We start from the raw sequence: 26,739 nt of genomic DNA, 5'->3' as shown, positions 1-26,739 counted from the left end.
TTTGAGACAGAGAGAGAACCCCAAGCAGACCATGCACGGTCAGCACAGTACCCAGCGTGGGGCTAGATCATGACCTGAGCCAAAATCCAGAGTCGGACGCTTAACCGACTGAGCCACCCAGCTGCCCCATACTAATTCCCTATCTCCATTATATTCATTCAGACTTCTTTTATAAGCCAATGGTAACAAAGGTATAAGTCAACAATCACTAATTTCGACAGCCAACTCATAACCAAGGGCTTCTCACGAGGCACGCACTGCTCGTTAACTTAGTTCATTTTTCTCACAACCCTACAAGGGAAGTACTATTCCCATCCTGAGTTCATAGATGCGGGAACGCAAAGTGAAGCCCAGAAAGGTCACAGATGCGGGCTTCACTAGCCTAGAGAGGCTAACTAACTTGCCCAAAGACACACAGCTGCCCAGGACAGACGCCAGAATGGGAACTGGGGCGGTCTGAGACCAGAGCCAGGCTTCCCCAACGGAACCTCCACCTACAGCTGACACCAAGCAAGGGCGACAGATTGGGCTGAAGGCACGGAGGGGCCCAGGAGGGGCTGGCTTTGGGAAGCTATGTCTGAAGCGGTGCTTCCCGGGCGAAAAACAGGGAACCGCCAGGCCTGGCCTCTTGCAAGCCAATGGATCGCAGCACGTGGCGGTTGCCGGAGGTGTTTTTGGTGACGCGTGGGGATGCCCTGGTTTTGCCTTCTCACCTCTTCAAACTCTGATCAGGATGAGGGCTGGAGACAAGGGCCAAAGGGCACACCGTGTGCGTGCAGTGGGATCTTCAGTGAGCAGGAGGAAAGGCAGAAACACCGAAGCTCTTATTCACCTCTGGAGGTTCTGCTTTTGACCCGGTCCTGAGCCAATCAGACAAAAAGACGCTTCACAGGACACTTAAGGGAGGGGACAAGTCTAGGAAGAGCAACACGCCCCTCAATTGTGAAAAGCAATGTCTGATTTAAAAATAAACACTACTCTGGGGCGCCTGGGTGGCTCAGTCGGTTGAGCATCTGGCTCCTGGTTTTGGCTCAGGAGTGATCTCACGGTTTGTGGGCTCGAGCCCCACACTGGGCTCCGTGCTGACAGCACGGAGCCTGCTTGGGCTTCTCTCCCTGCCCTCTCTCTCTGCCCCTCCCCCGCTCACGCACTTGTGCTCTGTCTCAAAATACACAAACTTACAATAAATAAATAAAAACAGGGTATGGTTACAAAAAGCCAAACTTCCTCCCCAAACCAGCAGTTCTACTGTGTTCACAGACTCCTAAAGGGAAACAACAAAGTATGTGAGGCAGTGTCCCCGACCCCATCTCCTCTCTCCAGACAAGTGTCAGAATTCTTCATCTCTCTGTGCCTTACTGTCCTCTGGGGCATCTGGTGAAGCCCGTGAATAATGTAAAATGAAATGTAATGGACGGTAAGGGAAACTAGCTTACATTAAAGTATCTAGTTATTAAAGTTTTTAAACTTGAGGCCACACTTTATATCCTTGTATGTTAGTATATACCATCTACATACTATATAACTGAGGATACAGTATATGTCATAGAGTATGTAAGTTATCTATGCTATGTAAGTTTGGTAAAAATGGTGATAATATACTTATTAACATATGATACGTGAAAATCTAACAGCACGTCTGATAACTGCCATAATTTCTCAGCAGCCTAATTTCTAAGTCAATGATATTTCAAGATGACTTCCACGATTACCATGTGACACGAAGACATCTGGAATTTGTATTGGGGCCAGAGTCACAGGTATTGCAATTACAGGGGTTTGTTATCTTCATAATTGAGGGAAATGCTGACGTTCAACTAAGGGTTACTAGAAAAAAAAAGATGCAAAATTATCTCTACCCAAGTTCAGAGGCACTCTGAATTTTATCCAGCGGTGGCCAGGTTAAGAAACGCTGTTCTAGAAGGATGTCAGCCACAGGCCAGGGCTGACGCAGGGGCATTCAAGAGCTGATGGGAAGTAAGCAGCTTTAGAGGAAGATTTTTCTACCTCACTGGGTCACTGATTATCACAAGTCAGCCTGCCTGTCCTTTTCACACTGAGCTGACTTTTCCCAAAAAAAGGCACATCCTCTTGGCCACAGAGGTAGAGAGGGCCTCCCCAGGTCAGCGAGCAAGCCAGGGCCACAGAGAAGCCCTCAAAGCCTCCTTCCCTGACAAGGAGGTGGTCTGGCGGCCGATGCTGACAGTTCTCCTTAGCCTCTCTTTTCTTCTTACTTCATTTTTAACAAATCTTCAAAGTCATTTGTACCTGTAGCCTACTGCCAATTCCTTAGTTTTAATCCTCGCGGTTTAAGTCATAACTGATTAAGAAATATATTGAAGCAAAAAAAAAAAAAGTATTAAAGCAAAAAAGGACTTACAAAATCTCCTTAAAAAGAAGAGTAGTCCCTTCCCACCAACAGTTTAATTAAGAAAGGCTTAAGGTATCTTAGCTAATCTCAAGAGAGTAGGGAGTCCAGAGAACAGTGGTCAACACTCCCAGATCTGGGTTCTGAGCCCCTTCCAAATACATACTCCAGTAAGTCAACCTCTCTTATACAGCCCCTGCCCGCTTATGTATAAAAGAAAGATAATTCTTTAAAAGAAAAAAAAAAATCAAAAACTTCCTATGTGTTAGTCACTAAGCCAAATGGTTTACCTTCCTTATATCACTTATTCTGCACTGGAAGGAAACCTATTATGTGACAGAGTATTGCTATTCCCATGTTACAGATGAGAAAACTGAGGCACAGAGAAGCTAGGTCACATGCCCAAGTTTACAGAGCCGGTCAATGAGCCAACTGAGATTCCCACTGGAGCCTATTATCAACACCCCTGTGCAGCATCCCCGTTGCTGGGATTTCTCAGGAATGCTGGGCACATGTTTCCTTCCTCCCATTTCAACTTGATAAGACTCTGTGTGAGAAAGGGCTTTGCCAGCCGAGTAACTCCGTGTCATGGATTTCATTCTTTATGGTCATCACTCTGGGCACTTCCTTACCTTAATTTTCAACAACGGCAGGCCGCCACCCCCTCCGCAGCGTGCCTAGGACTGCAGCTACACCGCCCAGCTTCCAACACGCTCATTTCAGAGGCCTCGTGCTACTACGAAGAAGTGAAAGAATCCAGTTCCATGAGTGCAGGCAGAAAAGCAAATGCCGGGTCGCCTGGGTGGCTCGGTCAGTTAAACGTCCAACCTCGGCTCAGGTCATGATGCCACGGCTCACGGGTATGAGCCCTGTGTCAGGCTCTGTGCTGACCGCTCAGAGCCCGGAGCCTGCTTCGGATTCTGTGTCTCCCTCTCTCTCTGCTCCTCCCCTGCTCTCACTGTCTCTCTCTCTCTTTCTCTCTCTCTCTCTCTCAAAAATAAATAAATGTTAACAAGAAAACAATTTAAAGATAAAGAAAGAAAATAAACGCCCACCAGTACATTTGGATGTCCGCAATGGGAATCTGGGCGCTTGAGTAAAACATGCCCAGGCCTGTCATCTGGGATCACTTACTCTTTTTCGGGTGCACATAACGCTAGCTGCAATACAGGTTAATTCCGCACACCAAGAGCACCTCCACTCACCTTTCTTCCTTTGAAGGCAAGCATAAAACTCCCACTTACTTATGCTCTGTGTATCCTATTATTTCAGACATCATTTTCAGTAGCTGGTTAGAAATGTTCTGCTCTACCAGAGTCACATACCATCTACATGCCTGCCAAGAAGGTCTTCAGATATCATCTCCATCACAAAACTGCCTTAAAGCAGACGCAAACATAAAGTAGGTTCCCTTTAACTTTCTCGTATCCTTATTTCCTGTCACTGGACCAAGGGGCCAGGAAAGGACCTGACTCACTCAGCCACTTATTCATCATACCGACTATGTACTGAGCACCTACGATGTGCCCGGCACTGTGCTGGGCCCTGGGAGAACGCAGTGACAAACCGGCCAATGTGGGTCCCACCCTCCTAGAGCTTACAGACTTGGGACAAAGGGGCGTGTGGTGGGAGGAGTGTTTGGAAAAGGGTGACATTTAACCTGAGAGCTAGAGTCGAGAGGAGGAGCACCCAGTGCCAGGAGAGACGAGAAGGAACATTCCAGGCAGAGCAAACAAGGACTAAGGAGAGACTGGACAAAGTCGAGTGTGGGCAAGGAGGAACACGAGCGCCTTACCCACCGATGAGAGCGTCAACTGAAACAAACATCTTCAGGAAAACAACATCGTCCTTATCTACCAAAGTCCCCCGGGGAGCACACCAGTGACCCGGCAAGGCCACTCCTGGGTACCTGCTTCAGGGAAGCTCTTGCACATTTATCCCAAAGAACAACTGCAGAAGGAAGCAAAATGCTATCAGGGAGACAGACGTGGGGCAAAACTCCTAAGCAAAGCAAAGAGATGATAAACTCCTAATTCAGGAGAACGGTTGCCTCTCGGTGGAAGGGGTGAGGGGAGAGGATGGAATCAGAAAAGATAGTGACAAGGTTCTTTTTTCTAAAGCCAGGTGGCACATTCACGGGCACCCGCTGGGCTGCTATTGTTTAAGCCTTATACATATTTTATCAGTATGTTTGTCTCTGCTCAATATTTCATAAGAACTACTGCTTCGTATCTGAGTGCTGTGTGGAAAATCGATTAGTGGGGTGAAAAGGTGGATGTGGGGGAGAGCTGCTGGGGGCAAGGGCAGCCGCTGAGACAAGAACAGTGGTCGGGAGGGGAGTGGGGATACGGCGGAGACAGAAGACAAGGCTTCCAGGTACATTTAACCTGCGATTTTCAAACTGGGTTCAAGGCTGAATTTATAAAACATTTCTGGAGGGTGTGATGGGGAGCAGGTGCCAAAGGGGCTTCCTTCGCGTATTTGCTCAATCCCTTGATATTTACAAATGTGTCAACCGAGACCCAGAGATGAGATGAAGTAAAATTAGAGGCAGAACAGAGAAGCGCCGAAATCATGATTTCCCAGTCCACTGCCTCCTCCCACCCAACCTTGGGGCAGAATGTGAACTTCCATTACGATGAACCGAACATTCAGTACTGTCCGGTGGGCATGATCAGTGGCTGACTGCTGGCAGTATATCCGCCCTTGTCTTCCTGCAGAGACTCTAAGAGGAGGAAAATACTCAGTAGCTCCTATCTCAGTCCAGTGACGTTAAATCCCGTGTAGTGGTTTTCCAAAACCTTGAGGTTGGCAAATCAAAGTAATGAATACAAATGGCATTCCAGTTGAGTATGCTTTAGCACCATAAAAAAGAAGTTTTTAATTGGCATTCCAAAAAGTTTGTTGAACTTAAATGCTTAGCCATTGGAAATCAGTCTTCTACCCTCACACACACAGATAGACACATCTTCAAAAGCCAACTTTTTCCCTTCTGACAATATGTATCTAAATGAAATGAGCATACCCTTTGATTCAGTGATTCCACTTCTATAAATGTATCCAATAGGTATTTTCATGTATAAAGGCAACCATGATCCACAGATAAGAACGTCTGCTAAAGGAACGTTCACAATAACCAGACATTTTTAAACACCCTTAATGATCATCAGGGGAGAACTGATAAAAATAAATCATGGTACATCTATACAACGGGGCTTTTTAAGTCTTTTTTTCTTTTTAAACATTATTTATGTATACTGATACTAAAAGCTCTCCAAGATCTATTGTTGAATGACAAAGAGGAAGTAGTTATGGTATGCCACCATCTGTGTTAAAAAGCAAAAGTTATGTACACATACACACATGTATATTCATAAGGACATATCCATAAAATATATGCATACCTACATATATATATACATATATATATGCATCAAGGAAGGACATCCAACTAATTCAAAATATATAATTTTGATACAATTATTACTGTATTTCATGGCATGTGAGGCCACAGTAGGCACATAATAAATTCTTTTTTTTTAAGTTATTTTGAGAGAGAGAGAGAGAGAGAGCATACATGCGCACACAAGTAGGGGAAGGGCAGAGAGAGAGGGAGAGAGAGAATTCCACATAAGGTTCCACCCTGTCAACGCAGAGCCCAACAGGGGGCTCAGTCCCACGAACCGCAAGATCATGACCTGAGCCTAAATCAAAAGTCCGAAGCTTAACCAACTGAGCCACCCAGGCACCCAAACCAATTTTCTAGAGTGAATAAATTCCCTGTATGCTTTTACTTCCCAATGTGTTTTATAAATCAAACTTGACCGCAAAATGTCATCCCATTTTTTCTCATGTTTTTATTACCAATTTAACACTCTTCCCAGATAATTTGGAGAAGCTGGTCAGGAACGTCCATCAAAAAGGCAATTCCAGCTTAAAGCCTTTCACAAGAAACGATCCTACCATATAGGCAACAAGGCAGACTTTCCAGCAAGCAAAGTTTTTGAATGGTGATTATTGAATTAAGAGGTTAAAAAGGCACATGCCGTTTTCTGTTCACACAAAGGCGGTAAGGTTTCACAGTAGCACTGTGGCATACTTCTCCACGTATGTAATGTGAACCCAGGCTCTCTGCCTAGTCTGCTGGTAAAATGATAGGGGCTATCAAAGGGATTAATCGTATCCCTTCATTCTATACCCTTTAATCCTAAAATAAGCAGTTCTAAATGCATACCAAGATGGAATATGCACTTTTTCAGAGGGTGAAATCAGTGCTATATGAGGACATTCCTGAAATGTTCCAGGTTATTCCTCGATAGATAATGGCGCAGATTCACAGAGAAGTTGAACTATAGGGGAAGGAAATACTCTCGCTTTAGTACTTATTATAACCATGTGTAATTGAATTTACTCTCGTAACTTATGAAACCTGAAGGTTTCAGATGAAGTCATCTCTACCTCAGAACAATGTATTCTGGAATAGCACACCTGCCCTTAGCAAGCACTCCCAAAATTAAAACCACGATTTTGGATCCTCCATCATTGAGAACACAGTGCATATCCTATTGCTAGAAATGACAGCTCTAAATCCTTCAAAAGTAGTCTAAACTAATTTTTGACCCTTGGGCAGTAGCTAAGATATTAGAACCTTTTATCCAACATGACCAACATCTGTAGTCCAACCAGGTGGCAAGAAATTAGGCTGTGGTTGACTGAAATCGACAACAGTAAAGGCCTAAACAAGATAAAAACTAATTTCTCTGGCACGTAAATACGGCACGGAGTTATGTGATCCAAGGCTACGATGGTGCCTCTATGGGCACCAGGAACCCAGGTAATGCCTGTCTTGTTCTGTTTCCCTCAACATGGGCTTCCACGTCATGGTCCAATTTAACTGCTTGAGCTCTAACGGTCACATCCACATTCCAGCGGGCAGGGAGCAGGGATACATGCCTTCCCTTGAAAGGTATACCTCCCATAAGTTGCACTTACTATTTAACTTCTAAGCCTTTGAATAGAACTTAGTCAAATGGCAACCCCTAGGAGGGAGGAGGGCTGGGAAATACTGTCTTAACACTCAGGCTCTATGTCAGACAATATCTTAAAGGTTTCATCTCCAGGGGTCACCTGAGTGGCTCAGTTGGTTAAGCATGTGACTTCAGCTTGGGTCATGATCTCATGGTTCATGAGTTCAAGCCCCCCGTTGGGCTCTGTGCTGACAGAGCTTAGAGCCTGGAGCCTGCTTTGGATCGTGTATCTCCCTCTCTCTCTGCTCCTCCCCTGCTCACGCACTCTTTCTCAAAAATAAACACACATAAAGAAAAATTTTTTTTAAAGTTTTTATCTCTAAGGAAGAAGGTAATGGATGTAGGGACAACCAGCAGCATCTATCACGTTGAGAAATCGCAAAATAATGATATATACATATCTTAATTTTTTTTCTTGAAATACATAGCCATACATTCAATTTATAGGGAGAAAGGAGATTTTGAATATGGGTTTACCAGAGTTACATATCAAACAAACCTATAATGCATCTTCTTCAAATTCCCGTTTGGTTATTTTTAGAGCCATGGCACAACTTAAAGATGTCCAAAAAAAAAATCCATGTCCTTTTACCATTTCTGCCTCATTCCGTCTTTCAGACTCATTTTTCCCAAAACTTAATTCAACCGGGTTGTTTTTAGTATTCATCATTGGGTCATTTCCAAGCATTCAGCTTCATTTTCATAGAAATAACAACTCATTTCTGTTTACATCCATATTTCATAGACTTATGAAGTTAGCATATGTATCTACAGTCCCAAGTGTAACACGCATGAATAGATTTAAGAACAAACACATTCACTCCTGGTAATATACAACTCTACACCATATCTACAGGGATCAGAGTTTGGTTTGGTTTATCCAGCAAGGGGATTGAGCGAAGAACTCCTCTTCAATTTCTTCTTGCCAAAATCTCCTCAGTTGGCCATTTCAGCAGGAAAGCCTAGTAACGCTGTCACCGTGGGTTAATGGTGGCAGGGCCCTTCCTGATTCTATCATCTATGTGCCTCAATCTCAACGTGAGGGAAACTGAGATCCAGAGAATGTCAGCGAGTTTCCAAGTATCAGAGGTATACGCGGCACTTCCCCAAGGCATCTGCTGCTTGCAACACTTTGCATTACTTCTCACTGGGTGAGAATGCCACTGGCTTTGGGGCAGGGAGACCCTCACTGCGACGGCCCAGTCTCTCAGGCTGCACAATGTTGAACATCCCTGTGTCCAAACCACTAAGTGCCAGTGGCAGCCGTTCCAAGGTACTGCGACAAGAAAACAGAAAGGCAGCCCTGGGTGGCCAGATGTCCACATTTCCTAGATGTAGATGTGAATTTTTGCTGTAGTTTTATAGTCATTGTTTTCCTGGCATCTCTTGGATCCCACGATCACAGCTACGGATCTTGCTTACACCCATGGACAATGCCAAATCCTAAGGAATCTTAAGAGGTCTTTTTATCTTCTCGACAGACGTGAACAAAGCTTAGCTCAAAACACAGGCGTATGCATACTATTTTAATAATTCCTAGGAAAACAGATGCTGTAGTTCATGGAACACAAACTTCGCCATTCTACACAAATCTATTTTCTAACACCTATTTATACTGGACTCACAAATAAACAGAGACATGAGAAATGCTAACGCCATTAAGAAACAAAATACTTTCTCACACGTCTGCCTAATGACATCCTCTGTCCAACTTTCTATGGAGTCATGTCATGTTTTTCTACTTAGAGTGGTTTTGTATTTTGAAAAGTTAGATCTCTATATCACGCACTACAAATAATTTTCTCAATTTGTCTTTTGACGATTTTTTTTTAATTTTTTTTTCAACGTTTTTTATTTATTTTGGGGACAGAGAGAGACAGAGCATGAACGGGGGAGGGGCAGAGAGAGAGGGAGACAGAGAATCGGAAACAGGCTCCAGGCTCCGAGCCATCAGCCCAGAGCCTGATGCGGGACTCAAACTCACGGACCGCGAGATCGTGACCTGGCTGAAGTCGGACGCTTAACCGACTGCGCCACCCAGGCGCCCCATTGACGATTTTTAAGTTATTCATGTGAAAGTCATCTTCCTTTATGACTTCTGGGTTCCCTGTCACCCATTCATTTAGTCAATAAATTCTAACGGGATTTTTGCCACACATAACCAGGTATTCTTCTGGGTGCTGGGGAATGGAAAGACATGGCAAAAAAGATCCTTATGGCGTTGAAATCTTGTGTAGACTATAATAATTAATTCTAGAGCAGATCAAAATCCAGACAATCCAATGAAAACGTAACACAATGGAAGGTAGTGGCAAGTGCTCTGTGAAAACCTAAGAGCAGCCTGGAAAAGGGAAGGGATGACACAATATTCGGGATGGCCAGGGAACGCTGCTCCAAGGAAATGCTGGAAGAGTGGCCCAGAGGGAAGCCAAGAAACAAATCGTGTGGACATCTGGGGGAGGTCCCAGCATGGGCAAACGTCTTGGGGTGGAGGTATGCCTACTGTGTTCGGGGACCAGAAAGGTGGCCAGTGTGGCGACAGGGTATGGAGTGGGGGACAGAAAAAGAGAAATTATTTGAATTCAGGTATGCCTTTTACTTTCCAAATCTGTAAAAGCTTTCATCCACAAGAAAATTCAGTTTTGTTTTCAATTTAAGTTTTGGATCTCTTTTAATTCTAGACGGAAAGCTGCCTGTCCTAGCACAGTTTATTAAATCTTTCCCCCACTACTTTTACAGGTCACCTCTATTGCACACCACGGTGCACAAAGGCTTGGGTCTGGTTTTGGAGGTGTCCTGGCTGCCCTCAAGGACCCATTCCTATTCCAGCAACACACTATTTCATTTCTGTAGCCTTACAATCTATTTCACCACCTCACAGGGCTAGAACCTCATTCATCTTTAGTCATCTTCACAGACACAGACCTTGGCCGGTTCTACTTTGCTGCTGATGAAAGAGCTTGAAAAGTACTTTATTACATTCCATGGCCTCTACGTGACAGGGAGGAGGAGGAGGAGGAGGCCAAGAATATATTATCGCTTAAGTGGGGGGTAGGGACTCTTTTTCCAATCTAAACTCCTGACCCTCAACATCAACACCAATCACTTAGCAGTAATCTAAACTACTTCGTGTGAAGAAAGCTCAGAGACTGCTAATGTGGACAAGTTATTTAAATTATGTTTACCTGTTCTTCCCCAATGCGATAGTAAGTCCTGGAGGGCTGGGCTGTAGTGGTTCGCCAACTATGTTCTCTGGACCAGCAGCAGCAGTAAGTAGCACCTAATTTACTAGATGTAAGTTCTAAGCACCAACGGAGAGCTAATCAATGGGAAACTCTGGGCGGGAAGGGGACACTCCCACCACTGCTTAGAATCTCTAAGATCACTCTGGAGCCAGGCAAAGAATATGGTGCTCAAAGCCCATTCCACAGTCAGAGTCATAAGTTCTAACCTTGGTTTCAATACTAACTAGCTGTGGGACCTCGGGGAAGTAACTTCAACACGCAGCACCCGGGTCTTCTCACGAAACTACTGTGGATCACGGTGTCTATCTCATAAAGGGTTTAAAGAATTATATGTAAGGATATAAGACATGTGCTTAGAACAGGATACCCATCGCACTGTGTAAATGGTCAATTGATAGCTCATGTGATAATGATAATTGGAAAAATCAGAATTTGCTTTCATTTTATTTCAGCTCATTTATTCTGAAAAGCCTAGATCCATTCACGCCGAATTTAACAGAACAGAAATAAGGGAGTAGGGACATGCAATTAATGTTCTACTTTTTCTGGTTGTGTTTACAGAGGAGTGGGAGGAGCCGGGGAGTGGAGTAACTTACTCCTGGCAGGACTTTGTGGAGATGGGATCTATTTCCGGGATTATAAAGATTTTTCTTTGCTAAGGGAGCCCATCTTTTCCCCCTTTGAAAGAGAATCAATTAAATAACCTAGACATTAATTGAAAGCCCCGGGGCCAAGAGTTCTTCCCACAAATAACCCATCCACACACTACCAGTTCATTTCTTGTACATCTCCCTGGCAAAGCCCAACAAAAGCTACAACAAGATGGATGAACTTCATAGGGTGACCTGGGGGTCAACTGATTCAGACTGCTGAATTAATCAATATGGGCAGCAAATTCCATTCACTGATAGCTGTTTGTACAATCCCTGCCTGTTGCAAGCATTTAACCGCGCCTAGAAAAGACAAAAGGGGTACTCAAAAGGGGTATTCCCTACAAAGGTGCCCCAAAGTCAACACCCAGCCCTCCAGCACTACTGTACTTTTCCAGATAACACATTTAGAAAGCCCTAGCCGGGTGCACTGCTGAAGAATCCAAAATAGTATCTGCTTTACTACCATGATTATTATTATCATAATGGGTTGAACAGTGGTTCCCCAATAGATACATCCACTTAACATCTCTAAATTTGATTTTATTTTGGAAAGGGGTCTTTGCAGATGTAACTATGTTAAGGACCCTGAGATGCGATCATCCGGGATGAGGGTGGTCCCAAATCCAATGACAAGGCCTTATAAGAAGGGAAAGGGACACAGACATAAGAGGAAACGCCACCTGATGATAGAAGCAGAGATGGCAGGGACATCTCTAAGCCAAAAATGCCACGGACTGCCAAGAGCCACAGGAAGCTAAGACAGATGCATGGAGTGGATTTTCCCTCAGAGCCTGCAGAGAGAAGCAACAGTCCTGACACCTTGTTCTTGAACTTCTAGCCTTCAGAACTGTAAAAGAATATGTTCTGTTCCTTGAAGCCACCTAGTTTGTATTAATTTGTTTTGGCAGCTGGAGCAAACTAATACCATTATGTAAAACTCTACATAAAAAACCCACTACAAGGAAATCACACCCTAATGCTACCCGTATCATCCAACAGTTTGATCGGAATTACTTGAAAAATAAGAAATAAACCTGCCTTAAAATGCTGATGTCACCAGGATTTTGAAAGTTAAAGAACAAAATTTTCCAAAATCCCTCGCAGGTGGATACATCTAGTAAGCCGTCCCACCTCCCAGAACCCAGGGAAACCCATTTACATGTCCTTCCCTTTGAATTCAGATAATCCCAGACCCAAGAGGACGGAGACATTCCTGTCCTCTATTGCCTCCAAATCTGGGGCTTCACAAAGATGAAAGGAAACTGCCACTGTAACTTGCAAACAACTCAGTAAGTCACTGGAGAAGCTCTGAAGGCCAAGTTATCGAGGATGCAAATGACAGGAGTGTGCTCCTGGGTGCCTGACTGTGGAAGAAAAGACTTTGAGAAATTATATTATCAGAGTAATTTCATAGTGTCGTTGAAGAAAGAAAGCACCTGCATTCTTATAATAAGCCCCCGGGAGGCCTAATTCCTCAGCACTCAACTTGGAGGACCCGGTCTGGATGTTACCCGTATTCATAATGAGCCAGTTTTTAAGAATTGTGAAAGCAATTTCTGCATCCCCAAGTAATTTACCAAACATAAAATCAAATAAGCCTCTCATTAAATGCCTCCCAGCCGTCAAATGTGCTTGCTATCTGTTTTGTATCGTGGTGTCATGATCTGTAAAACGCTGGGGACCGTAAGCTCCAAAGCACAGGTCCAAAATCTGGAGATTGTGTTTATTTTTAGCTTGTGGACTTCAAGCTGGCTGCAGAGGGGATGCTCTGTAATCTCTCTCGACCTCTCCTATGGAGGTCTCCTCTGGGAAACATGCAAATGGCATTCTGCAGACCCCTGCCTTTCACAAGCGCCCCAGACCGCCCAACTGAACAGCAAAGCTGCCAACAAGCTGAGTGGAGCCCCCTTCAGTGTATGCAGATCTGATGGGGAAACTGCAAGAAGCCAATCTCTCACCCTTCAGACACCCGAGTAAGTTCAAGAGCACACCCCTTGATTTTATAAGAGTTTCACCTTTAAGACTGGATCCACAAATAAACCAACGAGCCCAGCGCTCTTCAGACATTTTGTTCAGGGTAGACAACAGTCTGACCTCCTCCCCAGACCACTGAGAATAGGAGTGCTTTCCCCAAGGTACAGTTTGATATTTAGACAAGAGTCAAAATGCCTGAGCTGAACACCCTCTCTCAGTTGTAGACCTTGCGATCTTGACCCCACTACTTACTGCCCAGGTGGCCTAGGGCATGTTACCTAACCTCCTTTGGTCTCACCTATTTACCAAGTGGCAGATAAAATACGTGCCTCAGAAAATTGTTCTAAGGGGGCCATGGGCCACTGCACGAAAGAAGCCAAGCACAGAGCAGACCCTCAACAGTGTGGGCTCCTTCCAAAGAGCATCTCCCAGACAGAAAATTTCGCTACTTAGGCAACCTGCTCAGCGCATTTACCCCTGCCAAGGGGCGACTTTATTCCATTCTTCCATTCTTACCCGCCTTCCAGTCGTGCATAACGGCCCACTTGCTTCTCCAAATTAGTAGCACAAAATGAGAGATCTATAGCAACCAGCCAGCGATGTCAATGAGTGAGGCAGGCCAGGTGTAACACAAGAGAGACTGGTGGGGACTGCAGAAAAGTGAAACACATGTGTTCCCACCAGAAAGGAAGGGAGGAATATGAGCCCAGAATTGTCAGAAATTCTCACTGTTCCAGAGAAAAACCCAAATCTGATTTCTTACACAAAATGTCAAAAGTTGGCAACTCCTGAAAATTTTAAAGCTGGTACCATGAAGGGGCGCCTGGGTGGCGCAGTCGGTTAGGCGTCCGACTTCAGCCAGGTCACGATCTCGCGGTCCGTGAGTTCGAGCCCCGCGTCGGGCTCTGGGCTGATGGCTCAGAGCCTGGAGCCTGTTTCCGATTCTGTGTCTCCCTCTCTCTCTGGCCCTCCCCCGTTCATGCTCTGTCTCTCTCTGTCCCAAAAATAAACAAATGTTGAAAAAAAATTTAAAAAAAAAATAAAAAAATAAAATAAAGCTGGTACCATGTCAACAAAATACAGGTATAGGCCAGATCGTATCTCGGGAGTTTCCAGGGTAGGATCTTGGGTTCAAACATTGAATAAATATCCTTGTTTCTCATGCCTTACAAAAGGGAGCTTCTGCATAATGATCATACAGGTCAAAGTGTCTCCTGTGGCACACCAGAAGCCACAAAAACTGACACTTCTTAAGCAGGCTTGAGTTACAAGGATTAAGCATTTCCTTGATGATGAATGGTTTTCATCTTGGACATGAATTTTCATGGTGCAGTTGGTGGGCGCGAGGCACAAAAAAGGCCCCTCTCTACATACTGACCCCGGGAGCAAAATTTAAATGTTATCTTCGTGTGACGGTTTGCAAGTTGTTTTAACAAACATCCTATGAACACCTCATTTAAGCAAATAGATGGTGAGGGTATAGGGCCCCATTTTACTCAACTCCATTTCATCTGAAGTGTGTATGTCTCCAGCTAAGTGTGCGATGCGCAATGTGAATCTGCTATTCCTTCCGGAATTCTCATTCCTTTTGAACCTGAACTCCCACGTGGTCGGTGGCGGTGGGGTGCGTGTGCCTGTGTGTGTGAAGGAGACTCCACCTCTTGTGACAGAAGTTCTTAAAACGGGAATCATCACGCATGATATTTAATGATCACGCGTCACATTTAACAAACGAAGCACGCGATTCATGGTGGGGGAAGTGACTTATTCTCGGTCACTCAATCTCCAATTTCCAGGGCCATGAACCCACACCTTCTTGCTCCTTATCCAATCCTGTTTCTGCTCCTCTTTCTTTCAACCACAAACATGTGGAGCCCATGTTAAATACCACACACAATGAGGCACGTTACGTGCTTTACCCCATGCAATCCTCATGACAATTTCATTAAGACAACCTTGTAAGAGTATGTGATATTATCCCACTTTTCAGATGAGAAAACCAAGAAAGGCTCCAAACAGGTTAAGTCACATTTTCAAGGATTCTTAGCTAGTAAAAGGCGGAACCAAGATTATAATTCCAGCCAAATGTCATCAAAGCCTATCCCTTTAACCACTCAGCTATACTACTCCCAAAGAAGCCCTTATAAGCTTCACAGAAGTTTTTATGACACTATCTCAAAGTACACGTTTCTCCCCAGAGATCACCCCCTACGGCCCTCCCATACACAAGGCAGGTAGAATCCCTTTGATCTCAAAATGCTCAATGATGTGGGACTCATTCCCTTGAGGGAATGCTCTCTCTGTCCATAGGGAACTCCCTCTGGGGTAGTCATTAATGGCAGAGATAAAGGATAACCTTCCAGTTTTTTGAACCGACAGACCACAAAATAACACATTTATTAGGTCCCCTCCTCCCTCCCCTTCATCCCACTGACCTTAACCAACACAAGCTTCAGGATGAATGACAACCTTTCAACAGAACGTGAGTACCACCTTCAGGATTAAAGACAAATGAGATTTATTTTGAAAAACCAAATGACTGACACCAACTTGCTCTGTGTTTCCTCACTATCCATCGGGTACAAATTGTCACTCAGGGTGATTAAACAAGGATTAATTACAAGGTTGCTGTGCAAGCTGAGATGTTTCAAAGTTTCAGCCCAAAGAACACATAAATATACACAAATTTTTTCAATGGCAGGGGTGGAACTTGGCACCAGCCATTTGGAGGACAGTTTGATAAGAGCTCCACATAACTATGTTGAAGCAGAAGAAAAGCTATTATCATATAGTATATAATCAGCAACGATGGAAAAACAACCAAAGCAGCCTTGAACAGAAAAGTTTTAATTCAGTGATAACACATACCCTGGATTCTAAGAGCTAAGAAATGTATTCGATCTTTGCGCTCTTTATATAATGACATGCAAAGATGTCCCCAAAAATATTTATCATGAACAAAAAGTATGCTATAAAAGACCATAGAGAATGTATATTCTCTGTAAAATCTTTTTTTTTTTATTTTAAATTTTTTTTTTCAACGTTTATTTATTTTTGGGACAGAGAGAGACAAAGCATGAACGGGGGAGGGGCAGAGAGAGAGGGAGACAGAGAATCGGAAACAGGCTCCAGGCTCCGAGCCATCAGCCCAGAGCCCGACGCGGGGCTCGAACTCACGGACCGCGAGATCGTGACCTGGCTGAAGTCGGACGCTTAACCGACTGCGCCACCCAGGCGCCCCTATTCTCTGTAAAATCTTATTAACACATAATAATTTGAACGAATCTGAGAAAATAAAAAGCAAGCCATAAGCAACAGAGCTCTAGCTGTGGGGTCAGCAAACTTTCTGAACAGGGCCAGGTAGCAAACACTTTCGGTTTCCTGGACCACGAGGACCATCTCAACTACTCAATTCTACTATTGCAAAGGCCACCAGAGAGGATACTAAACGAATGGGCATGGCTGTGTTCCACTGAAACTCTATTTATGGACTTAAAATTGTAATTTCATATAATTTTTATGTGCCACAAAATGTTATTCTTTTTTTCCCCCAACCACTTGAAACTATGAAAACTATTCTTAGAGAGCAGGCTATACAAAAAACAGGCAGCAGCCTGATTTTGTCCCACTGGCTGTAGTTCGCTGACCCCTGATCTCAAAAGTCAATTAAAGGTCTTCTTCTCTGTGCTATGTAAGTTTTATATGTGTACATGTGTGCGAGCGTGTGATTTAAAAAAAAAATACTTTATAACAACCATGCCTTATTTTGAAATGAGAGACAATAATAATATCTCGGGATAAACTAATAGGTTTCCTCAAGAGAAAAATCCTACTAAGGTGTTTCGGTTTCCAACAAGCATGTCATCAAATGCCAATAACATAAGGTGAGCCAAACAGCAAGGTTCTGGGCTAAGTATCCTTCCCTGCTTTGAAGATTCCAGGCAAAAGTCTTGGGGGCAAACACACATACAAACACACACACACGATCGCCTTTTTTCCCCCCTTTTCTTGGCACATCAACTGGCCGAGACAGCATATTTTTCCTCCCCAAGCAAAATAATCAGTGGGAACCCATTTCTTAGCCAAATTACAATCCACTAAAGGAAACCAGGCCGGAGTCTCCCCAGATCACCACCCTAATCATCAATCAACACAATTGCCAGGGTAACCAAGATGCTTTTCAAGGCAGTCTTGGCTGACCCAGTGAGCACCGCCTCTGGGGCGGCTGCATGGGGCCCAAGTATCCTGCCTGGAGAGGCCGCCGGTTGTCCAGAGACAAACCGCTCTGCATAATTAAAACCACCTCACAACGCTACCAAGGCTCTGGGCTTTCCACATCAGCTGCTCATGAAAGTGCAGCTCCAGGAGGCTTGTTCCGAAAGCCCGCCTTTTAATGCTCGGGTCGAATCTACATTTATCAGCAAAGCTGAAACGTTAAAGGGATTACAAGGAGCTTAGAATCCACTGGCGGTTCATTGATCTGGTCTTGCAAGCCTCATCTCCACGTGCCCTTTAGAAATGGCTTTGGTCTATTCCCTGGTTCTCTGGTTGTCTTTGATTTCTGCACCAATCTCATCCAGGGTGGAGGGGAAGTTTCCTCTAGCCCTGATTCGGAAAGGTTCTCAGATGCCTTTCTTCTAAAACCCAGAGAAGCTACTTGCATATTCCCCTAGACAGGGGTAGAGGCCAGTGACTGGCAAACATTTTCCATCAAGGGCCAGACAGTTGGCTTTGAAGGCCATACGATCTGTTACAAATATTGAACTCTACCATTGTATCAAGAAAGCAGCCATAGACAGTCCGTGAACAGATAGATGTGTGTAAGTTTGTTCAGAGAGCTCTTTATTTATGGGCACTCAAGTCTGACTTGCGTATCATTTTTCCTATGTCATGAAATAGCCTTCATTTTTTTTCCAACCATTAAAAAATGTTAAAACCACGTATGTCTTACGAGCCATACAAAACAGGTGAAGGGTCAGATCGGCCGGCAGGACTTACTTTCCAACCCCTGGTCGAGACCACTGCTCTTCAAAGTGTGGTCCTTGGACCAACAGTGTCAGCATCACCTGGGAGCTTGTGAGAAATGCAGAACCTTAGGCCGGGGCCTCCAGCCTGTTCAATCAGAATCTGCATTTGAATAAGATGCCTTGGGAATTCACATGCAAGCCAAGTCTGAAAAGTCCTGGTCCAGACACAGAATTCTGCAGTCAAACAAGGTTGGAATACCATGGACTTGCTGGCTGTAGGACCTCGGGCAAATTGTTTAACCCTGAAACTCAAGTTTCCTTATCGATTAAAACAGGTATACATATTTGCACCGTCTCCTAGGATTGCTATAAGTCCAAGACAAGAAGGATGTAAAAACACTGGCCTGGCGCTGTCCATGCTTTTAAAACCATAGCTACTATTACAGACGCTTACTGGTTTTTTTAAATCACTTTTTTTGTTTTGAGAGACGAGAATGCTCATTCAGGATTTACAAACTCCAATCACTTCCAGTACCTGACAGGTCACCTAAATACTTGAAGAGATCCTTGACGGCAACAAGAATGTCAGAGATCATGGCAAGCCAAGGTCACGTCCATCTAAAGAGAGAGCACTCATATGCTACCAGGGAGCAAAGTAGGCTCCTTGCTATCACATCTTTGCATTTTCAAAGAGAAGCTGGAAACCTGGATTCTAACGTTATAAAAAGGCCTCTTAACACACTGTGCAAACCAAAGAAAATCCACCTGCAGGCTGGATGTGACCGGAGAGCCCTCTGCCTTTCAAAAGAGAGGCGACAAGAGGCGGTGAGTCACGAGAAAATGAATCTGGGTTTTCAAGCTAAATCCCAACTCATTCTCCATAGCCAGGAGACCTGGGACGGATTATGTAACAACTCTGAGCCTCAGTTTCTCAATCTACCTCGCAGGGTCTGGTGAGGACGAACCAGAAATGGATGTAGTACGTGGAGGTCTGGACATCGTTGTTATTGCTGATGGCTCTGGCATTATCATTACTATTTTTATTCATCAGTGCCTGGGCATTCACAGGGCAAATCTTCACTGTAAAAACGGCTATTTTTCTGCTCAAAGTGGTTGCAAACAAGCAAGCCCAATTAACCCCCACTGAGAACGCTGTCTCATAGTGTACGAAGAGCTTAGTTATTAATGATTTTGTTCTGCTCACAGTCCATGAAGATGCCTTAATCTTCCTCTTAATGAAAATTTCCTGAGACCCAGCAGCTGTGGGGCTTGCCCTCAGCTGCCTTGACGTGCTGCTTCTTTGTGGCAAGGTCACCTGCAGGAAAGGGTGCCTACCTCTCCCCAGCTGCCCCAGATCAGGTGGAGGAGAGCACTCTGCTTGCCAATTGTGAGCCCTCTGTTCCCCAAGACACAAAAATCCACTTAGGGTTTTCTTCTTGAGAAATTCTACAAATCCCCACAGTCGCCCCCTGCAGGTATGGGTGATGCTACAAATGGGGAGAGAGTATAGTAACTCAGGAAAATCTCCATGAACTAGAAGAGACTTCCAGAGGACCTTAGGCATCTTTATTCACACAGAGAGAGCCCTGAAGTACAGAGATGGGGCATACACAGCACTAAGTGGTTTTTTTTTTTTTATATTTTATTTTATTCTTTTTTTTAATGTTTATTTTTGAGAGAGACAGACAGACAGACAGACAGAGAACGAGTGGGGAAGGGGAAGAGAGAGAGACACAAAATGCAAAACAGGTTCCAGGCTGTCAGCACAAAGCCCCACCCCGGGGTTCGAAAGATCATAACCTGAGGCTAGGTGGGACACTTAACCAACTGAGCCACCTAAGCACTCCCCCAGGGCTAAGGGTTTTAACTCAGCATTTCTCTATCCTTAACCTGCACATGAATCAGCTGGGGATCCTATTGAAGTTCCCACTGAGATTCGCTAAGTCTAGGACAGGGCCTGGGATTTTGCATTTCTAACAAGCTCCCAGGAGATGGTGATACAGCTGGCTCCTGCCCCAGGTCTGAATCAACAGGGTCGTCGTCCTCCTCCTCCTTCCCTTGTTTCATTTAGGTCTCTGCTCAAATGTCACCTCACAAAGTGCCTTCCCCACCACCTTCTCTAAAATGTAATTATTTGTTGAATGAGGGCAGGAATCCAGTCTGCTGTGTTCTCTGCTGTATCCCCAGCACGACCAGAGTGCGGGACACAAAGCAGGAACTCAAATATTTGCTCAGCAGAGAGAGCCCATGTTGACAGTGGACGGAAATGAGACTCAGGGAGCCTAAGTCATTTGCCCAAGGTCACACAGCTGGTCCGAGCCAGAGCAGGACAGCAGGCCAGCTCCGTCTGGACTTCAAAGCCTTAGCGCCCTCCACCACACCAGAGGAGGAAGCAAACCTTGTTGACAACAGGCTTCCTCCCTAGAACGTTCGTGCCTTTGTGCTGGATGCAGCGACGTGATTCTGTTCCACTTCTGGGGGAATGCCTGCTGGGAGACAGTGGATTGGAGGGGACCTGTGTAGAAGCAGAGATGCCAGCAAAGAGGCCGAGTAGTAATACTGAGGGTGCCTTGGTCTCTCCTGGGGTTAGACCACAGGGAGCCTTTCGGCCTCTGTCAGGCCAGCTTTCGGCTCCTTCCCAGGTACAACTCTCTCTCCCAGCGCCTCACAGCCTCCCCCGGTCAGAGGAGCAGAAAGTGAGCACGCTGTGGGTTCCCAACTGCCAAAAAAGAACACTGCGCTGTAACCCAGAAATGGCTGTCCCTCTTCGCCAAAAGGTCACCCGAAAGTATGCCCATGGGGGAAAAGGAGGGGGCGAAAGCAAGGAGCTGCTTCCTTTCCAGCAATGGTTGGAAATGCCATAAAAAACCCCATTCATGGAGCCAAAGTGAAGCCTTTCTGCTGCCGAGGGGGGCGGGGAACGACTTCTTCACTCACGAAAATCCATCTCAGCCTAATGAAAGGGTCTCTTTCCAAAAGAAAGGCTCCACAATGGGCTGAAAATACAACACTTGTTCCCCCGTCACAAAATCAGCTGGATTCAAAGGGCTCAAGGTTCTCCAAGAAGCTGTGGTCGTCAGAGTCTAAAGTGACCCGGACACCCAGCAGACTCAAATGGGCAAGCTACGCTTCCTTCCCTGAGGAAGTTCAAAATAATTAACAAACACAGCCAACAGTTACTGTGTGCCTGATACCGGGCAATGTATTTTCAGTATCTCACTTCATCCCTACAAAAACGCCGTGAGTTAAGTACATCGATTCCCAGCTGATGGTTAGGGAAACTGAGACCTAAGGAGGGTGAGAGGCTTACTGGAGGTCAGAGGTCATACAGAAAGGAGGCATGCTAGGCCACACCCCCACACTGACCTACTACCCAACAGGCCCCTGGTCAGGTGACCCAAAGGCTCCAGAGTAGGGGAGGAGCTGGGAAGCACTCTCCTGTTCATCACTCTGCCTCGCCCCCCACCCACCACCAGTTAGAGCACAAGATAGATCAGACAGGAAGAGGCCCTTAGTCCTGCCATAATGGATTTGGTTTACCAAAGAAGGTTCCTATACCTATTCCACATATCACCCATGTTCACATTTGGGACACACAAGGGGCCAACTATTTGGGCCACAGCACTGGCACTGATGGATGCCTAGGGCTGCCCATTACATATTTATAAGGTCGCCTAGCCGTGCCTCTGACACAGAAGTTATTAAATGCTTGGGAGCCATAAGGGCTGCGCTCAGTGCCCTGAAACAAAGGCAAAGAGGCTGCCAGACCCATCTGAGGCAGGAACAAAAGCGTTTAATTTCTGAAGGAGCCGGCTGGGAGTTTCCTCCTAACTGGGTGCCCAGCGCGCGTTACCGTTTGGGAGACAGTAGAGAAGCCTGCACAGAGGGGTAACATAAAATCAGAGCAGACCTTTCCTCCCCTGTGTCCAGAGACGGCCTTCATCAAAGGGCCCTATGAGTGGTGGAGAAAGGGGAAAGATGTACTCATCAAAGGGAGAACGTGTGAGGATGTCAGAGAATAGTCTCCTGTCACGCGTTTCCCTTTCTCATGAAGTTGCCAAGAAGGATCCACCTCTTCTCTTGACATCATCAAACTGGGAGCCTGCAAGCCTGCACCCCAACTTTTCTCAACCAGAGCCTGAGCAGCCAGATGCACTGGGAGGGCACCCAGATCCCGCATCTCCCAAACATAATCATTCCAATCCAGGCTGGGGCTGCCTGGAAGTCAACATTCACGGTACATTAATAAGAAACATCTGGCCACCGAAGAGGGTTGACACAGCGCAGGCGGGCAGTAGTGGATTTGTGGGTGGGACCCAGAGTTACAGGGGCCGAATTAAAAACACAACTGGCAAACACCAGCTGTCCTCGACACGATGCACTGTGGCCCTTGGAGTCATTGCCAAGTTGCACTGTTTGGGGCTCAGCAACTTAGATACACAGAGTATGGGTAGGAGGGACAGAAAACTCTCCCATCAGGGAAATGCAGCCTGAGCCCAGCTCTCCCGCATCCCCCAGTGTCTGGCCACCACTTCCACCTTGGATATTTGGAGCAGATGTAGCCCCACTCTTAAAGGAACAGGCTTTGCATTCTTTCCATGTGACTTACAAGTGAGATTTACAAAAGGAGATAAATATATGTATGTATGTACACACGCATATATGCATGTTTCCTCCCCCGAAGTGCTAAGTCTTTAGGAATCGGATAAAAGGCATCCTACCTCCATTTATGCAAGGCGAACCCGGGGCACTGGTCACCACAGGCGTTACATGGCTGGCCTCTCTCTATCCGCCCCAGTCCAGTCAACTTCAAAACAAAAAGACAACACAACCATATTTCCACCACGGGGGCTCTCTCCAAAGCCCCACTGGCATCCCAGGCAGAATGACCTGCCCCTCCCACCCCACCTTATCAGATTTGACTCCAAAGTCCCTCTCCGTTGTGGGGGACTTGGGGCGGGGCGCTGCCGGTGCCCCAAGGGTGGTCTCTCATGTGGGGAAGGGTGTGAGGACCCAGGCGGGCTACCTCTTGCGTGGCCACCAAGCCACCGAGAAATGGCCATGGCTGGAGCTTTGTCTCCCCCAGACACCATGGTCATGGGTTTCTAAGAAACAAAAGCAAGACCTTTCTGTTCCCCAGAGTCCCGGAGAAGCTACCATCGCGCTTTCGCCTAGGGCGAGGCTGCTGGTCCTGGGAAGGGGGCAGCACAGGACACCCCAAAAGACAGCCCAAAGTCAAGTCCGTGGCTAGAGCTCCAAGAGGCTAGCCGGTGGAGCTCTGCAAGTGGGATTCCGATCTGCCTTAAGAGGCGAGGGAGGGGGCTTTCCGGGGCACCCCTACACTGTGACACACAGGGCCACGGCTCCCGGTCTCGCGCTCGCCCAGACTGGGGGTCCGGGCTTAACCCTTTCCGCGCCTTCGAGCGCTCCCGCGCGCCCCGGACGCGCCCCCGCGCTTGGGGCCGGCTTACCTGGGGCCACAGGTGCGCGGCCGCCGGGCGGAGGGAGGCTGGGCAGGGGCGCTGGAGGAGGCCCGGGGGGACCCGGAGATCGGCCCCGCTCAGGTGGGGGACACTCACCGAGCGGCTGGAGAGTCTTTTCCGGGAGCTCCGGCTGAACATGGCCGGGCGCCTCCTGCACGCAGCGCCGTCCGTCGGTCCGTCCGCACCGCGGCCGGGAGGGCGGGTCGCCTGGGCGGGCACGCTCCGCGGCCCGTGGCCTGGCTGTCTCCGCCTCGCAGCCCCCGGCTCGCTCCGGAGCGCACGCCTCCCCCTCCTCCCTCGCCTGTGCCTCTCGCGCACCCGCCCGCAGGTCCCTCCCTCTCTCCCGGCATCCCCCCCGCCTCCCCGGGTTCGCCCCGCGGTCCACGGGCTCTTCCCATCCCTCCCCCGCACCGGCTGCGCCTACTTTCTCCCTTCCCCTGCTTCCCCGCCGGCCCGCGGTGGCTAACTCTGGTCCCGCACCTGGGCCCGCCCACAAAAGCTCTTCCGTCGCCCAAGCCTTAGTTAGGGCAGGGACCACCTGAAGCCCCCCCCCCCCCCCGCCCCTGTTGCTTTGGCTGGGGATGGCGGGTGGAGGTGGGGGGGGGGGGTAGGTTTTTTAAATGAAGGTGTAATTCGCCCTTTTCAGTGTTGACAAATCCACACGGACCTGTAACGGCCAGCACAATCGAGTCATAGAGCCGTCCCATCATCCTCGCAAATGGACTATTTTAAAAGTTTGTGACATGCATGGAATCTAGACGCTAAGTGCTGGGTAGATGGAGGAGGAGGGGGAGGAGGAGGGGGAGGAGGACATATGCCCCTAACTAATTGCACAACGCCCGGAGTATACCAGATGCTTATTAAGTAACTGTTGAATCATGGCAGGCGAGCTTTGACGCTCCGCCTCCCCCCACCACGTGCCCATTCTTTTCCCACCAACTTAGCTGGCGATCTTCCCAAATTGACCGGGATTCTGTCTCCTTATCAATAAAAAGAAACAAATAGATGTAACAGGAGTCCTAGTCTCACGGTGTTGTTGAGGGAGATGAGGGGCGGGGGCAGATGCCGTTGTTACATACATTACAACTGCACAAACTATGGGCTCATTAAAGATTAGCTGTCAAAAAAAAAAAAAAAAAAAGGTTGCAAGCCTGAGAGGTACAGGCCATGGGGTCCGCTCACCACTGATGTTTCAGCATAAATACGGCCTCCCCTGAGGGGACTTCCTCCACCCCTATTGTAACCTCTCCCACGCACTCCCTCATACCACTTGTAGCATAGGCCGAAAGGGTCTTGTTTATTTATTTGCTGGGACCCACACTTGTTCACCTCAGTACTCATCCCCCAAACTCAAAAGAATAGGGTGACCCAGCTTGGATACTCGCTGTGCATCAGTGTTGGCTAATGATCCTCAAAGCCCAGAGAGTAAGGCTTGAGTTGAATTCCAGGCAAGAACCAGGGTGAGGTGAGGGCCATGAGGACCGAAATTCACAGGGGGTGAGGGTGGAGTAACAAACTCAGCAATTGAGATGGACAATATTTTTAGGCAATATTTTACTTCTTAATTTTTGTTTTAATGTTTATTTTTGAGGGAGAGACAGAGTGCGAGCCAGGGAGGGGCAGAGAGGGGGACAAAATCCAAAGCTTGCTCCAGGCTCTGAGCTGTCAGCACAGAGCCCTATGCGGGGCTTGAACCCGGGAACCATGAGATCATGACCTGACCTGAAGTCGGACACTGAACCGACTGAGCCACCCAGGCGCCCCTAGGCAATATTTTAAAGAATCCAAATTGATGCAAAAAAAAAAAAAAAAAAAAAAAGTCCATGATGAACAGAACGTCAACATTATAAATAAAGACCAGATCCTACCCCGCACTCATACGTCCCTGCCTCACTCACCTCACCATAATCCTAGCTCTGAGAAAAATGCTCCAATGTTTAGCAACCGAAAAGGTAGACTCTTTTATATTGCTTTCATCTATTTACCCAACACCCTCCAACACCAGTAGCTGGTATACTTACAGAGAGTAAATGCCATGGCTCATTCCTCTCTTTATTTGCTCAGGCCTAGCATAGGCTCCGGCTCATTTCAGATGCTTGACAAATGCTGGTTACATGACTAGATAGAAGGCAGTCGCTTTGGTAGAGGTGGGGGGCAGGGGTGGTGGCAGGTTATAATCAAACCGGTGCAGGAGGCTCAGCTGGCCTTCTCAGCAGGGCTACTGCAGACCCTGCCCTGCCCCGCACTGCACATGGCCTTATAATTGGCACATGTGGGTGGGGAGGACCATGTTCTCACTGTGGAGAGTGCCTACTTATATTTTAATTATGAAAATTTCTAGCAAAGGTCAGAAACGAAACCAGTGCATTACACGTGTCTCACAGATGGAAGAAATGTATCCTGAGGAAGCAGCACCATCTTCAAATTCCCTGGAAGGCAGTACGAGGGGCAGGGGGCGATAGTCTTGCCCCGTGTCTTACTTCTGGATAGTCGTGGCTGGTGAAGGATGTGACAATAATAATGCTCTTGGGGAAAATCGTTGGAGTGATCTGGGCATTTAGCTTTTGTTTCTCGGTTAAAGAAGAGATGCCAAGAAGACGTAAGTGGTCTCCACGTAATGTCCGATCAAGCCACGTGCATGAGGCCCCCTTCCACGTCCCAAATAGAGCAACAACTGTTGCCCCGACACCTGCCATAAAAAACACCCTTGAAACTAATGTAACATTGCATGTTAATTATACTTCAACTTAAGAAAAGCAGTAAAACTAAAAACATTTTTTTATATTTATTTATTTTGATAGAGACAGAGACCGTTCAAGTGGGGGAGGGGCAGAGAGAGGGGAGAGAGAGAATCCCCAAGCAGGCTCTGTGCTGCCAGTGCAGAGCCCGATGCAGGGCTCGAACCCACGAGCCATGAGATCATGACCTGAACCGAAACCAAGAGTCAGACGCTTTGACTGACTGAGCCCCCCAGACCCCCCCCCCCCCCACCAAATCATCCCCCTCCTGGAATGAGTCCCCC

The 26,739-nt window shown here is 46.7% G+C and overlaps 1 protein-coding gene across 2 annotated transcripts in view; it reads right to left on the bottom strand.

Annotated features, from left to right (window-relative positions):
* Positions 1-23,971, bottom strand: part of PRICKLE2 (prickle planar cell polarity protein 2) — a 332,250-nt gene extending 308,279 nt beyond the window's left edge. The window contains exons 1-2 of one of the 2 annotated variants that reach the window (XM_040454532.1): positions 23,814-23,971; positions 22,956-23,041 (exon numbers count right to left, since the gene is read on the bottom strand). In XM_040454532.1, coding sequence (XP_040310466.1) covers positions 22,956-23,041; positions 23,814-23,855 — 128 coding nt within the window. In that variant the 5' untranslated portion in view covers positions 23,856-23,971. Of the gene's footprint in view, positions 1-22,955; positions 23,042-23,705; positions 23,754-23,813 lie in introns of those variants that run through there. The other variant, XM_040454537.1, reaches the window with a different exon arrangement.
* Between the last annotated feature and the right edge of the window lie 2,768 nt (positions 23,972-26,739).

This window comes from Herpailurus yagouaroundi, unplaced genomic scaffold, assembly GCF_014898765.1.
Source record: "Herpailurus yagouaroundi ecotype Mexico unplaced genomic scaffold, PumYag 213, whole genome shotgun sequence".
Lineage (NCBI taxonomy): Eukaryota > Metazoa > Chordata > Mammalia > Carnivora > Felidae > Herpailurus > Herpailurus yagouaroundi.
Note: the sequence above shows the minus strand (reverse complement) of the source record. Positions and strands in the feature narration are given on the sequence as shown.